This window comes from Syngnathus acus, chromosome 13 (genome assembly GCF_901709675.1).
Source record: "Syngnathus acus chromosome 13, fSynAcu1.2, whole genome shotgun sequence".
NCBI lineage: Eukaryota > Metazoa > Chordata > Actinopteri > Syngnathiformes > Syngnathidae > Syngnathus > Syngnathus acus.
Genome location: NC_051098.1, coordinates 16244096 through 16258632, shown reverse-complemented (window position 1 = coordinate 16258632; position 14537 = coordinate 16244096). Strand labels below are relative to the sequence as shown.

General features: G+C 42.6%; 2 protein-coding genes across 4 annotated transcripts in view; both read left to right on the top strand.

Moving 5' to 3' along the window:
- The first annotated feature begins 2057 nt into the window (after window positions 1-2057).
- fxyd6 (FXYD domain containing ion transport regulator 6) lies at window positions 2058-6954 on the top strand. Its single transcript, XM_037267131.1, has 8 exons — window positions 2058-2218; window positions 4238-4291; window positions 4735-4758; window positions 4877-4912; window positions 5179-5253; window positions 5394-5430; window positions 5535-5584; window positions 5704-6954. The coding sequence occupies exons 2-8, from the start codon at window positions 4243-4245 to the stop codon at window positions 5739-5741; spliced, it is 309 nt and encodes a 102-aa protein (XP_037123026.1). The 5' UTR covers window positions 2058-2218; window positions 4238-4242; the 3' UTR covers window positions 5742-6954.
- Window positions 6955-13649: 6695 nt separating this feature from the next.
- LOC119132037 (Down syndrome cell adhesion molecule-like protein 1 homolog) overlaps window positions 13650-14537 on the top strand; it is a 61765-nt gene continuing 60877 nt past the window's right edge. For 2 of the 3 annotated variants that reach the window (XM_037266912.1, XM_037266911.1), the window contains exon 1: window positions 13661-13900. In XM_037266912.1, the coding sequence (XP_037122807.1) occupies window positions 13858-13900 (43 nt within the window). In that variant the 5' untranslated portion in view covers window positions 13661-13857. Of the gene's footprint in view, window positions 13901-14537 lie in introns of all 3 variants that reach the window. The other variant, XR_005099778.1, reaches the window with a different exon arrangement.

Below are 14537 nucleotides of genomic sequence, written 5' to 3'. Positions count from 1 at the left end.
TGGATGAGTACCACTCCAAAAATGTATCGAAAAACATGTCGATTACTGACAATGACAACCATTTGGCACATTTCGCAAAAAAGGGGGTTATCAAAAAGCCAATGTGGGTCACCTACTTGTGCGCATAGAAAAGAAAGATGGAGCAGCCCACCTGCTGCCGTCTGTCACTTCTCATTTTCAACAACTCACTAAAGTGAGATGAAGATGTCACAAAAACACTTGCTGACACCTCATTGTGACCTCATGATATTCTGTTTTTGTTTTTTATGGTTGTAATACTTTGACCGGTCACTCCAAGTGAGATTAACAAGGAAGTAATCGTTGATTTTGGCAATGAGGAAGGAATGAGCTACGGTTTGTCATGATCACCATCACCATGGAAACGGATATATTTTATTTGACCGTTTTGGAAGGGGAAAAGTGGTCAAAATCCACACATCTCATATTAAATACAATTGTGTGTTTTTTGGATAAATCAATGAAATATTCTATTTTCTTCATAGAATCTAAGGCACACTTTCACAGTGGATTATGAATAAATACATTTCAAATAATAATTACATTGTAAAAAGATTTAGTTGTATTGCACCTGAGATGCTAAATGAATCGCAAAAGGTGCACAACAAAACGCTAAAGCCCTTTTCTTTCTGTGTGACAACAAACCAGGAGCCAAGTGAGCAAAATGACTCACAAGCAAAGTAAAACAAAAAGAAGAAACTGACCTGCAGAGGCGGCCGCCGTCGTCATTTGCGTGCCTTTCAAGCCTTAATGGGACACCTTGAAGCAAGGAGGTCTTCTTGGGCTCCACTTTGGCTCTCCACTTTGGCTCTCCATTGCTCCAGTTGGTGGCCTTCAGGTTCCGCCCTCTCTCCGGGCGGCAAGCTCGGGTTCACCTGAATAATGAACAACGAGGGGCGGGTCAGAGAGGAGGTGCTACAGCATAATCTTCGGATTGGCCGCTACCAGTGTGTCAGCCAATCCAGCAGATGGTGCCACAGGACCAACATCTTGAAAAGGAAATCATTGATTTGGGGGCAAAAAGATGACGCTTTTAAATGTCCCAAAAGACTTGATGTGGCATAGAATGCAAGATGTTGTGGCCAGCCTTTCAATCAAATCTTGCTTGGTGTCATGCTGAGCCGATGCTTCCGAGCTGCCAAATTGCTTTTGTCCACTGTGCATTGCACGCACGCGCGTACTCGGGATGGGGCAGCAGGTGTTTGACGATCACGATATGAGAATTAAATGGAATGTTAGCTATACGATATATGAAGGAAAATCCAAGACTTCAAAATATATTTGTAGTATTTTCTTTTTTATGGACAAATGTATATGTATATTTTGAAAGAATGCCCCAAACTGTTTTATTCCAGCTATTAAACTTAATTAAAAAAAAAAAAAAATATATATATATATATATATATATATATATATATATATATAATTTTAAGTCCCGTTGTGCTTTTTAATTTCCAAAGATTTTTTTCCCCCAAAGTAAAACTATTTGGAGAAAAAAAAAAACGCAACCTTATCCTTGTAAGATTGACTTGATTCTCATTCCTGTTTCAAATTGTGCCACGCTGGCTTCCTTTGTGTAGTGAAGTAAATTACAGTTGTCTTTAACTTTAAGCACAATTCTGCTTTTTATTTTTAAACTTTTATCCAGGTACAAATTGTTTTATCTAACGTGAATGAATTCTGTTATTTGCAATGGGAAGAATGTCTTTCAAATCCACTTCAGTGTATAAATAAGATAAATAAATGATTGCATGCTTTCCCTTTTTTTCCTCAGATGTCAAATATTTAAATATCACTTTATATGCAGCCTTCGATTGTATGCACACTAGTGTAAAAAATCCCCAATGTATCCCGTTTTCCTACTTATAATTTGATTTTTTTTTTATTGTCTGAATATGAATGAATAAAATGTAATCTTTGTTTTGTGGCTCACAGAAATAACGAAGCTTTATTGACCTCAGGAGAGACAAAGGAGGGAGGGGGCCCAGAAAAAAAGAAATACAGTCATTCCAAGAGATCATATTGTTGTCCATCCCGCCTTCTTCTCCTCTTCCTCCCCCACCCCCTTCTCATCTCATCCTTCCTGTTGCTGGCTCGAGTCCAGCGTTCCACACACACTCACGGATGAGAAGACTGGAGAGCAGCTGACTGACAACAGTGGGTGGCTCGTCTATTTATTGACCTGCTGGATAAGCAAAAGGTAAGTCGTTCGTTATTAGGATTTATATGCAACTGCAATGCAAAAGATGATTGGTTAGTTAGCGTGTTTTCACCTTGATCCAAAACACAAAGGAGCACAAAAAAAAAAAAAAAAAAGTGATGCACGACGGTGTGTCTCCTTGCGCCATAAATCATCATTACGTCTTATAATGGACAATAGGTGCGTGTATAAAATCAGTCGTGACACGTCGACATTGAAATGAGATGTGGTGGGTGGATAATGGGCACATTCTCGTCCGCCATCGGGCGAGATCCACAGGTTGAATGCGCGCGCGCGCGCGCGCGCGCGTCACGGGTGGGCTCCCGATACACAAATGCTTTGCTACTATTAATTGTGTCATCTTATTTGTATTTTTCAATCGTCCCTCATGCCGTTTGTTCGCTTTTTTTTTTTTTTTTTTGCCGCCACGCCCCTCGCGTTTCACGAGTGGACATTACTGGTCCCACACTTTCCAACAGTTGCCATGGTGATTAAAATAAAAAATGGATAGACAGGACCGTGCGGGTGGTTGCCACAGTGACGTCACGTAGGTCGATAGGAAGTCCTCATGTGGGTGCATGCGACCTATTCATATGACCCACTTATGCGTTCATTGGGGAGACTATGACGTCATGACACGATGCAGAATTGTCTGAGCCATTTTTCCAGTGGACACGCTTTGTTCTTGTGTCATAAATAGGACCATAAAGATGGGATTAAATACTGTCTGAGGGTGTGGCCTCATGAAATGCAATTTGTATACATGAAATATGGGTTAAATTTGTAATCTATTAAATTAGGTTGACATGCTATGCTGCAAAATTAAATAAAACCAAGGGGTATTTTAAAAAGCTAGCTTTGCCTCAGTAAAATCATCTTAGCTTAATGCTAACAGTAACAAACAATGCAAAATGCCATTGAGATGCTAAGAGTAACCATCAATCACTGTGGCAACAAACGGTGGAGCAGCACATGTGGACAGATAGCACACCCCCTTGAAGAAAGTCACTCATTGTTTGGGTTGTTGGGCTTAAAATTCTGTGGTCAAATAGTCAATGATTGTCAGCAGAAAAAAACACAAATTCATTCTGGAAAAAACTTTTGTTCTCAAGTTGTCACGTTGCCAAAAGTAAGTGGGCAGGAATGTTCCTGCTACTGATGTCTGATGGCTCTAATAGAGTTAAGGGGACACAAACATCTTGTTAGGTGGATGAGCTTAAATGGGTTAGACAGAGTCCACCTACGGACTTCAAGCAGGACTCTTGACCAAATGTATTGAGCATTACTTTAAAAAATCGAATTTTTCGAATGAGTGGTGCACTTTGTGTGCATGTGACCTGCATAAAAATAGGCCAAGGTTGCACGGTGTCCATAGGGAGGGTGCGAGTATTCATTTATTCCAGAAAAAGAGAACATTTTGCCAAAGCATTCAACATCATCAATCTGAAAGAACAAAATGCTGCCCCCAGGCCATGTAAGCTACAACCATGCATGGCATTCTTTTTCTCATTTGACATTTGATTGTGTGGAATGGATCATCTATGAAGGTGTCGAATTTGCTTCTTGCTTTGGCGGAGGGTTCCACTCACCTCTGCCAAGTTCTCTCTTGATGACTGTCTCTCAAACACATCCTCCTGAACAGCAATGAACCATTAGTGCAAATTCCTTCCTGTGAGCTTCATCTGTATTACATTAGGAGCAAATCGATAAAACCACTCAAAGGGGGGGTGATCTGGTTTTGCATATCATAGCCATTTTGATGAAGAACATTGAAGTCTATTTTCTTCTCTTTCTAAGTGAATGAGGAATGACAGACACCAGTTCTGCCTGTAATCTTCTTCTGCTTTTTGTAACAATGTGATGCGTTCATCATTTTATTCAAATATTTATACCTCAGTGTTGAATGCGCAAGGGGACGGACTTGCTTCCCAAAATGCAGTACAACCGTAGCAATTTTTCAGTTTTACGTTGCTATTTGCTCCCCTCACCCTCCCGTTTTTTATTGGTCTTTATCAACAGTTGCCATGGAAACTACTTCTCTCTTCCTCTCTTCGCTCCTCATGTGTGTGGCGGGTAAGCATACGCGCACACATAGTCCTGTTAGAAATTACTGACTAAATGACAACTTTAAGCGATTAATAATTAAATTGCTTCATGAGATAAAAAAATATTTAAAAAAATATACAAATAATTTTATAATTGCATAAAAGCATTTTAGTTTTTGTGTGTGGTATACTGAATTATGTCCTCGATAGGAAACAAACACAAAATACGTCCCAGGCATGCATATATGCAGATTGTCCACAAGGAGGCAGCGTTGCGCTATAAACTGACTCCTTGAGGTTTTTTTTGTTTGTTTGACCGACACACTGGCTGAGTGTTGGGAAGTCACACAATGGTGACATTTCGACATATCACATCCTAGATGTCTGATGTTGTCTTGTTAACTTGTCAAGCACCACACTGAGAATCTTTTTCTGTCTTATCTGCGGCTCGTGTGGATGGATGACTATCAGCCGGAGCAGACGTTGATGTACAGGGTGAGTCTGTTTACCAGTTTGGAAGAAAAACATGGGTGACGTCACTCTATCAGCGACGGATTGGCAAAAAAATAATAAAAATAGAACGTGAGAATGAAAAACATTTGTATTTTTACAGATGAACCGGAGAAAGAGGAAAATCCTTTTATCTATGGTAAGTATGTTTTTTTTTTTGTAATTCTTTTTTTTTGCATGTATGCATAATGTTTCTTGCTAGTTGTACTACAAAGCATGAATCATTTAATACCCCTTATTGGATCCAAATCTTGATCCAACCACTGGGTCAAATTCTCAACACAATGCCCAATTCGGGTGACTTTGAAGCCAGCCAGCAGTTTTAAAGTGTAGCCCAATACAAACATCAGCGATTGAGATGTCAAATGAAATGTTTGCTTTGCGACTCGCCAACTTGCTTTGCAGACTACGAGAGCCTGAGGATTTGTGGACTGGCCTTAGCTGTGGTGCTGTTCACGCTGGGCATCCTGCTTATTCTCAGTAAGTAAACCACGATATGAGTGTGTGGTATGGCATTTGTCTTTGTTATGCATGATGCAAAAGCCAAACAATCGCAGTAGCATTCATTTCAATGGGGAAAGTTGCTCGGCGCTATCCTTTCTTCTTGTTTCTCTTTCAAGGTCGACGGTGCCGCTGCAGTATCAACCAGAAAAGCAGGTATGCCGCTGTGCCCTTCTGAATGACAAAAAGTGCTTCAGTCACACCACTTGAGACATGTGGTTACCATGGCAACCTCTCTCTCTCTCTCTTTCCATCTGCAGGGCCCCCAGAGATGAGGAGGCGCAGGAGGAAAACCTCATCGTCTCAAAGGGTGAGTTGCCCCTTTCCACCTGCCATGTCAGCTCCCCTCACCTCACCCTTGACATCCACAAATTCAGAATCGAAGTTGACTTTAGGGAGTTAAATGATAAATTACTACTTCCATTTCAGCCGCAGCAGCTGCCAAAGAGACTCCAGCGGAAAACTGAGGCAGCTCCCCTCCGCTGTCAGCTCTCACTGCCTTCTGATTTTATTTGACATGAATCCACGGCATCATAGCTATAACTATTATAAGTGGTGACACATCAAGGTAAGGGTATTATAAAAATGTGTACATAAATCATACATACCCTGACGACAAACCTTTAGGCCCGTCGTGCTTCGTCGTGATCGTAGCAGTCCTCAGTGCTCTTGTCTCTTCTTGTGCCTTCATAAAGTCTCCCGATTTGATTAACACTGTCCATACTGTCGCGGGTAATAGCACCTTTGACACAAGATGGTCTTTAAGATAGATAGAAAGTGTGTCTGCGTGGTGTGCTTTCGTTTGTTTTGTACTCCCAGCTCCTGCTTTTTAGAGTTTAACCTTTAGGTAGCAGTTTACAATCATGAAAGGGCTTATGAATGGTTTATAAATGGCTTACATATATGTTATTAAGCCTTAATAAACTAGTAGATGACATGGAACCACATGAATCTCAACTGAAAAATCGGACTGAAAAAATGACTTGCCGTCCTTTTGGGTGGAGCGCCATCTGCTGGATCTCATTTGTCACTGCAAGACTAGGCCGCAATGGCGGAAGTAGCTTGAACTTGCCAAAAAGTGAGCCCACACAAATGATTCATGTCGCCAAATAGTGTCATGCTTAACTGTTTATCAAGGCTTCATAATGATGAACTATTTATAAGCATTTGTAAAGTCTATAAATGTAGCGTGTCAATGGCTTTACTACATTCTTTATGTTGTCAATTGTCCTTGAAAATGTTTGTTGTACTATATGTGTACTGTATTTAAGCGTTCAGAGAACTATATACCGGTAAGTTGTATGTATGGAAGTGTGTGTCTTTGCATACATGTGAATACATATACGCATGTATGTGTGTAAGCGTGACGTATGAGACAATGGGACCTGCTTCCATCCACTGCAGAGACGTCCTGTGGAATTTACTGCATCAGCTGTCTCACTGCCGTCCACTTTTTTGCTCCTCCCCTGATTCTTGAGGGAACGTGAATTCCACATGTACACATTCACTCTTTATTTTGTACTTGGATTTGAGTGCGCCTTAAAGGTCACCAACAAAACGTTCACACATCTGATTGGTTTGAAGAGACACCCAATTGTCCAATCGCCGCATGAGGCCTTGTTGTGTTGCAACGTGTCATACTTTTGGCATACAATATGAATAAATGTCTCAAGACTCATAGTCACGCCTTGTGTTTATTTTGACACAGTGTTAGCTTAGCATATATCTGCATTTTATTGTGTGTAGACATCCACTCATTCATCAAATCTTCTGACCCAGACTTGATGTAGCACCAAAAGTGACCAGTGAGAGGCAGCATGTTTTCACAGGACAAGGAGCCAGTATGTAGAAGAAGAAAGAGAAGCAGCTAGAAGCAAACTGGGAGTTAATCACTCACTATACTGACAACCATTTTTGTTGCGTCTGCAAGGCAAGCTTCAGGTCACTTGCTCAATGTTAATTTCACAGTCGTGTAGTCTGCGGCTTCATTGGACTCCACACACAAGTTGAACCTTTATGATTGTCCAGATCAAGAATTGCTTAGCTGCCTTAGAGCGCTAGAGAGGAATTATGTTCAAATTCAGTGTGGAACTTACTTTACTGCTAGCGCACACTACACTACTTCCAATATGACTACTAATTGAATATCAATACAATAATATTTATTGATATAGTGCATTTCACAGCAGCTGCCGCTGTAACACAAAATTTAAAATGAGCTCTGGGAGACAGCGAAGGTAAGCCACAATTGGGGTTATGTGCTCCCTCTTACGAGCTCCAGTTGAGAGGTGAGCGTTAGCCTTTTGGACGTTGAGGAAATATTGGCTGACTCCAAAGCGCATTACAGTAGTCTTACCGAGAAGTGGCCTTAAGGTGAACGCGCCATTTTTGCACACCTCATAAATAAATAATAAATGTAGTACGTTTGTAAGACAGATACTAGAATTTCAAAGGTTAGCTTAGCTCGTTATTGGATTCAGAGTTCAAACTTTATGACCCTATAAATATATCGGTTGAGCCGCTGTAGGCGTGGAAGATACTTGTGTGTGGTTCGGGGGTGGGCTGCACCAGGTCCACACTGACCAACACATACCTGAGCAAAGGACACTTGCAGAACAGGTGAGTTTTTCTCTCCTTGTATTTCAAAAATGAAAGGCAAATGAGCATATGACTGCTTGTAAATGTCAAGTTGGTCATATGTTGCTAATATCAACCCAAATATGTCTTCTGCAATTGACTGGCGACCAATTTGGGGTGTACCCCGAACTTCTTGTCCAGTCACCTGCAACAATTCTGTCTTTTCATTAAGAAACAAATAAATCAAATGAATGCTCATTTTTCTTTGGAATATCTCTCCAACCGTCTTTTAGCTCAGTTCCTCAGCCGTCCGATTGAGCAAGGTTCAAGGTTATCCGACATTGCGGCAATGCCTTATGAATGAATAACTTTTTAGAATGCCCTCAAGGAGAAGGAGCACAACTCACAGCAGCTTCAAAGGGATCATTTGGATGAGTCTAGTTAATAATTTGACATCCGTAGACTTGCTCTTAATATGTGTGAAAGGTTGAATTTGACATCATAAAGAGCCCTTTGAAAGTTCCAGTTGCAGATTTCAACGGAATATAGTGTTTCTTCCCAAACCAGCTCCATTGCAAATACACTCACAAGCCGGCAGCTTTATTACTTTACGCAAAGACCTTTCAAAGCACACCCACATCATCGTTTCACAGAGCAGCAGACAAGTCTTTGAATCTTAACTGGTTAACTGCAATCAACGTGGATGGATCACCGACTGCTGCTACTGAATGTCTGCGTTGTTTGTGTCTACAGTTTGGAGAACTCCACACAAAAACGCAACATGCCGCCGCCTCAAGGTAGGTCACGCAACGGCCACTGATTTAAAGAAAAAGGAAAAATAAATGGGGGCGGGGGAATCGGGTGGCACACTCGTCATTGGCTGGCGTAGTTTGAGCTTGAAAGTCTGCCTATATTTATTTCTATATCTATAATCTATAATGTGTTGATGATAGCTCAATGGCGTTTTTTTCAATGTCCTGCTCCACAGGTGCCGAAATTGACCCAGATGCAGACTTTGTTTATGGTAAGTGAGAGACATTTGTGTCATTTCTCTGGAATTTTCTAAACCTCATGTTGACACTGTCCTACTTTCATTTGCAGACTATTACACACTCCGTGTCGTCGGCCTGTCCATTGCCGGAGTTATTGTACTACTTTCAATCCTTTTGCTGACAGGTAAGTCATTTGATTTATTTCTATACACTTGATATGACTGGGGTCAGGTCGATTCCTCACATCTCCAAAACTATCACTTGTCAGGGAAAAAAATAAAACTCATTTGTGTGTTGTGGAAAGCGTAAGCCATTTTTAATATAGATTCTGTTTTTAAATATTCGCATGTAGCATTCTCCTGTTTTATCCCACATTCTAAAAACATCCACGTTGGTTCATTGAGCACTCTAGCTTCAATTTCAGCTCACCCATGACCCAAATGAGGACCTTTAATATTCATAGCATTCGAGAAATAACATGCCCAGGTATTTAACACAAGCATGTTTTTCTTTTCATCCAGGCAAAAAGTTCCGCCACTGTTTAACCAAGTCACCTGATCGGTAGGTGGTGTGATGCAGCATTCCACACAATAACTGATATGAAAACAAGTCTTTATGAAATAAAATGCAAATGTTTGCATGTTGAATTCAAGTGGATAAAGGGTCATTTCATCAAATAACACATTCTCATTGTTGACAGGCAAGACAGTGACACGACGTTGAATGAAGTGATGCAAACATGAAGACGAGATGCCGTGTGCTGCTGACTGTCAACAGAGTGCCAAGATTATCAAATCATTTTAAAAAAATAAAATAAATCAAACACTTGTGTTTCTTCTTAAATGTTTGAACTATAAAAATGGGGTGCCATTTAGTAAGGGCTTCAAAAAGCTTTGTTTCCATGGTTGAGGTTTCAACTTTGTGTTTCTGCAAACATGAAAAACATGCAGGCCAGCACTCGTGGACCTGTTCCGGGTTTGGTCACCTTTGCATTGCCACTTACACACCTACATGTAGTAACAATGCTGACCACAAGAGGGCGCGTTAATACCAGCGCCAGAAACGGGAAGTGGCTTCGGGTTCTTGTGTCCTCAACAGGTAAGGGCAACACAAAAGTTGCTTTGAGGATTAGACATCCGGATTGTCGATTCTGTTTAAATTGCCAACTAACGTCTGTTTTCCTTTCCCAACTGGTGCAAATGTCACTCGATCGAGTCATCGGGGGAAACATTGAAAAAACACGGCGTGCACCGCTTGATAACTCCAAAAGAAAAACAATACAGGTATCTCAGCTGCATTAATGCGTGCTCTAAAACGAAATGACTAAATGTGACGATCTTTCCTTCCGATTTGACCAGTTGGTTCCCCGAGGCTGGATCAGCTGCTTTCCATGTGGGCTTGAGTTGAGGTAAGCACGAAAAAGCCATTTAGCTGCAGATAACATCACTCCACAAGCACAAGCACGAGCACGAGTGGACAGGTGTGAGAGCGCCGAACGCTTTGTCTTCCCACAGCCGTTTAGACTGGCAGCCGTGCTGACAGCACAGCACAGACAAACAAACAAACAACCGTGGCACCTCTTCTTTTCCTGAAATGTGCTTACGATGACAAACTTGAAATCTTTTCGGTGAGATATCAATCCAATCATGTCTTTACATGTAGTAGTAGTAGTGCCACCCCAAAAAAAAAAGTTGTATACAGCACTTGAAATCTCCCGTACACGCAAGAAAAAATGCGTTATTGCCCAATGGAGCCAAAGTTGAACTTTGAACTCACTTCAGGGCTGTTCTCAGGTGGAACTTAGGTCTTATAGGCAGTTCAGGCTAGAACAACTGAAATGTATTTGTGGTTAATCAGAGACACTTTGTTGACAGCTACATCAGTTGCAAGAGGGTGTGAACACTTCTGCAACCTCATTCTCTCTTTTTTTTTTTTTTTACTCTGTTTCAAAAGTATTGGTCAAAACGTTTTGAATTGCAATAATGTGGCGCCTAGGGGTGTGTAGACTAATTCAAATAGGACAACGAATGCAGCGATCAACTGTTGCCGTTGTGTTGTTTGTGTTCGTGTTTGTGTTTGGTGGAGGTCAGCCAGTAAGGCGCGGCAAAGCGTGGGAAAGCGATAAGATCAGAGAAGCGCGGCTGAGGATAGCAGCTTTGCCCTCAGCCAAGCTCCGCGAGGTTTTCTCTTCTCACACACACCTGGTAGTTTCCAAATTAACTGTCGTCTGTAGCTGTCCATGACGGTTGATTGTGAGCATATAAACATTCAGGTTCAAATGGCACGAGTCCTCTAGAAGTAGAGTTGACTTAAAAACCATATCTGGGGTTGGATGATTTTATTTCTTCCAGCTGCTTGATGAAATCAAATTGACTAAATGCAGCATTCTTTTTTTTTTTTCATCAATGTTTCTTAAATGGCATATTGCCATAATGTTTTTCATCGTTTGTTTTTACTAACAGTACATTAGCGAGATAAGAATTTTCCACCAATGTCCGACTGATAAAAAAAATATAGAATGTTTGAGAAAACGGACTTTTTTTTCAAAAGGTAGTCGTTGGTTGAGATAGATTGATCAATTTTATGATCCTCAAATCATCCAGTTATCAAAGTGCTAATCGACAGTTACACGCTTTGTTCTCAATTCTCAAACATTGAACCTGTCAAGCTTATACAAATCAATAAGTAAATATCTGTGGTGTTTTCATTTTTCCTCCGATTGAGTGTAATTCATGAATTTTGCCAGTTAGTGTGCGTTTTTGCTCGAAGGCGTGTGCAAAAGTGTGTTTGTGTGTCACTAAGGGGCGAGAGCAGCGGGTTAGTCCCACACAGCAACGCCTCCGTGCCAGCAGCCATCTTGGAAGCGTCGGTATTACCCTGGCACATGGTTTTTGTGTCTGCACACGTGTGGGCGGGCGTTCTCCCCGTCTCCGATTCCTGTCGTTCCTTCGTCTCCATTTTTTTTTTTTTCTCTACCCCCCTAAATGTCTTCCCCTCTCTGAGCTCTCTCCCACAGCGCATGAGAGGATGCTTTATGTGATGCACCCTAGCTCATTTGAATGAATTAACACGCCTTTCCCGTGTGCCTTACACACTCAGGCATACGCCGCAAGCATCACGCACGCTCGCTTCAAGCTTCGCCGCCCGCCCGCCCGCCCGCCCGCCGCCCGTTAATGTGCTGCAGCAAAGCGTGTGCCGTTCATATTTGCCTAATGTGGAGCCTCGTTGGAAGGCGCCGCCATGCACGTTTGCTCCGAAGATCATTTTTTTGTACCTTAGGGACACAAAGGCTAGCTTAGCGGCTCACTGACTCATTTTAAAGCATCACATGGTCGTGGTCGTTGGCCCAATTCCGACCTTGTTGCGTTGTCGGTAGGTGGCGTGCGCATGATCGCCGGCGACATTAGCGCTAATATGATCCTAGCGTGTTGTTGGGGCCTGAGGGGAAGCACTGATTGTCTGAACGTTAGCATCCACAATAACTTGTCTCATCACGCTCGCGTCTTCAAAAACATCCCCCCCTTCTCTCCCCTCCCCTCCCTTTTTATCTGCATCCCTATCTCCAGGCAACCAGCGATGGCGCCACTGATGGAGATTCTTTTTTGTTTTTCACTCCCAGTAAACGGCCACGGCTCGTCTGTGACACTTTCTAGAGCCACTTGCCTTTTCACAGGCCCCATGTCAGCTCCTATGAAGATCTCTGTCAGACGGAGAGGATCCAACCTGCTTGGTGCTGTCAGGCCCGCTCACTTCAGCGCTTTGACCTCTTGCAGCTCTGGCCACACAATTCCAGCTCAAAGTGTTGCGTTGGAATATTTTTGTCTTAACCTCATGAACCCCAACAACCCAGAAGTCAAATAGAGCGCACTACTAGTTGCAACCAGCAGAGGCGCTGTTGATCCTATTACTCACCTTGATTACATTGGCTGTGTTGGACGGCGACGGTGCGTGGGTGTTCCACCTGTTACGTAATGGAGAGTGGAGGCTGCCACACTAGAGCGGCTCTTCAGTGGGAGTGAGAGAAGCCGGAGCTCAACTCAGCTCTCTTCCATAGTTTTGTTTAGTGTGTCCACGTGCGTTTGTGTGGGTTGGTGCATCTCAAATATCACATTTCAACTTTGAGGCAACGGTCACGTTTGTTTTGGTTGTTTGATATAAAGAAGTAGATGGTTTGTTTTGTTAAAAGATAAATAAAGTTGGGTCAAATTGATCCAATAAATCCAAATTTGCTTTTGACCAAGCAAAGTGGATGCAGATGAATGACAATAGGAACCGACCAGCCACTTGAATCAATTGGATCAAACTTTGGTTTGCAATGTATTTTGGGTTGATTGAATATATCCATGTAAAAGTGAAAATGATCATGTGGATGATTTTCCAACAGATACATTATGAATATAAATCTCTGCAGGTTAAATGATTGCTTCGTAAACAGCCCTAGTAAATCACAATGTCCCAGCACAGGTGAGCTCGTTTTCGAAAACCTGCTCACGTAAGCGCAAAACTGTCGCCTACCTGTCCTGGATCGGGTTCCAATATGGATCCTGGATTGCATTGCGCACACTCCAGCGCTCAGTAAAAGTCGGCATGTGATTATTTGGAAACAGACATCAACAAACTTCCAAATGAATGGTCGAGCTGACATTTCAATGGCGTGCGTCAAGTGCGCGCAAGGCAGCTTTCCGTGCGTTTGCGTTCCATCCGCGATGCGCGCGTCTGGTTCGCCACGTCTTGATTAGGACACCGGGGGTGGGGCGACCGTGCTCCGTCCCGGTAAGGGGAGGGGAGAACAGGCAGCAGAGGCGGTACTTTCTCCGCGGTTGGCTTGGCGGCGCCGGAGAGTGTGCGGGACCAGGGCTGGAGAGATCTGCCGGGGGAAGCATCAAGCCAAGAAACCAGTCCAGTCCAGCACGGAGCCTCGCCTCGCTTGCCTGGCACACCCGCTGCGCCGTGCGCTCTTCTTTTGGAGGGGAGCTGCACCACATTCCTGTGAACTATAACTGCTTTGAATGGCATGTGGCTTGTAACTTTACTTCTGCTGTATTCTTTGCAAGAAGGTAGGCCATGGAAATGGATTGATTGTGTCTCTCCAAGTGTTTGTCTGTACGCTTCACTCATCACGTTGAAGTTATCCGAGCGCACTACAAAACACCTATTTTGGGAGATTGACTGCTAACTTTCTTGATGTTTTATCGCATGGGTGACTCTTTTAGTTTTTTTTTTGTGTGTGATATTGATCAAGACGGTGAAGGGAAGTTAAAAACACTCCAATCAATACGCACTGCGTTTGGTGGAGTGCGTAAAATGACCAAATGGCGCAAATACAAAGCGCATCTCGTTCATTTGGGTGGCAAAAGACAACGAGCATTTGCATTTTTTGTTGCCTGTTTAATGTGAATATGGAGGCGGTGAATAAGCGGGGGTAGGCTGATAAAGATCACCCGAGGATGGCGCACGGGTTGATTGGCCACCCTCAGCCTTTTGTGCATGTTTACGCGTGAGAAGCAGAACAGCAAGATGTTTATACACCTTTAGAGTAAATCTTATCACTTGGGGGAAGAGTGGGTGAAAAAGTTGGGGGCGCTCCTGGAGAGGTGTTTTTTGGGATTTTTTTTTTTTTGGCAAACGGTGCGTAAAAGCCATGATTGTGTGCGCGTCCATGCAGCAACAGCGTAGGGGTCATTGCGTTTTGAT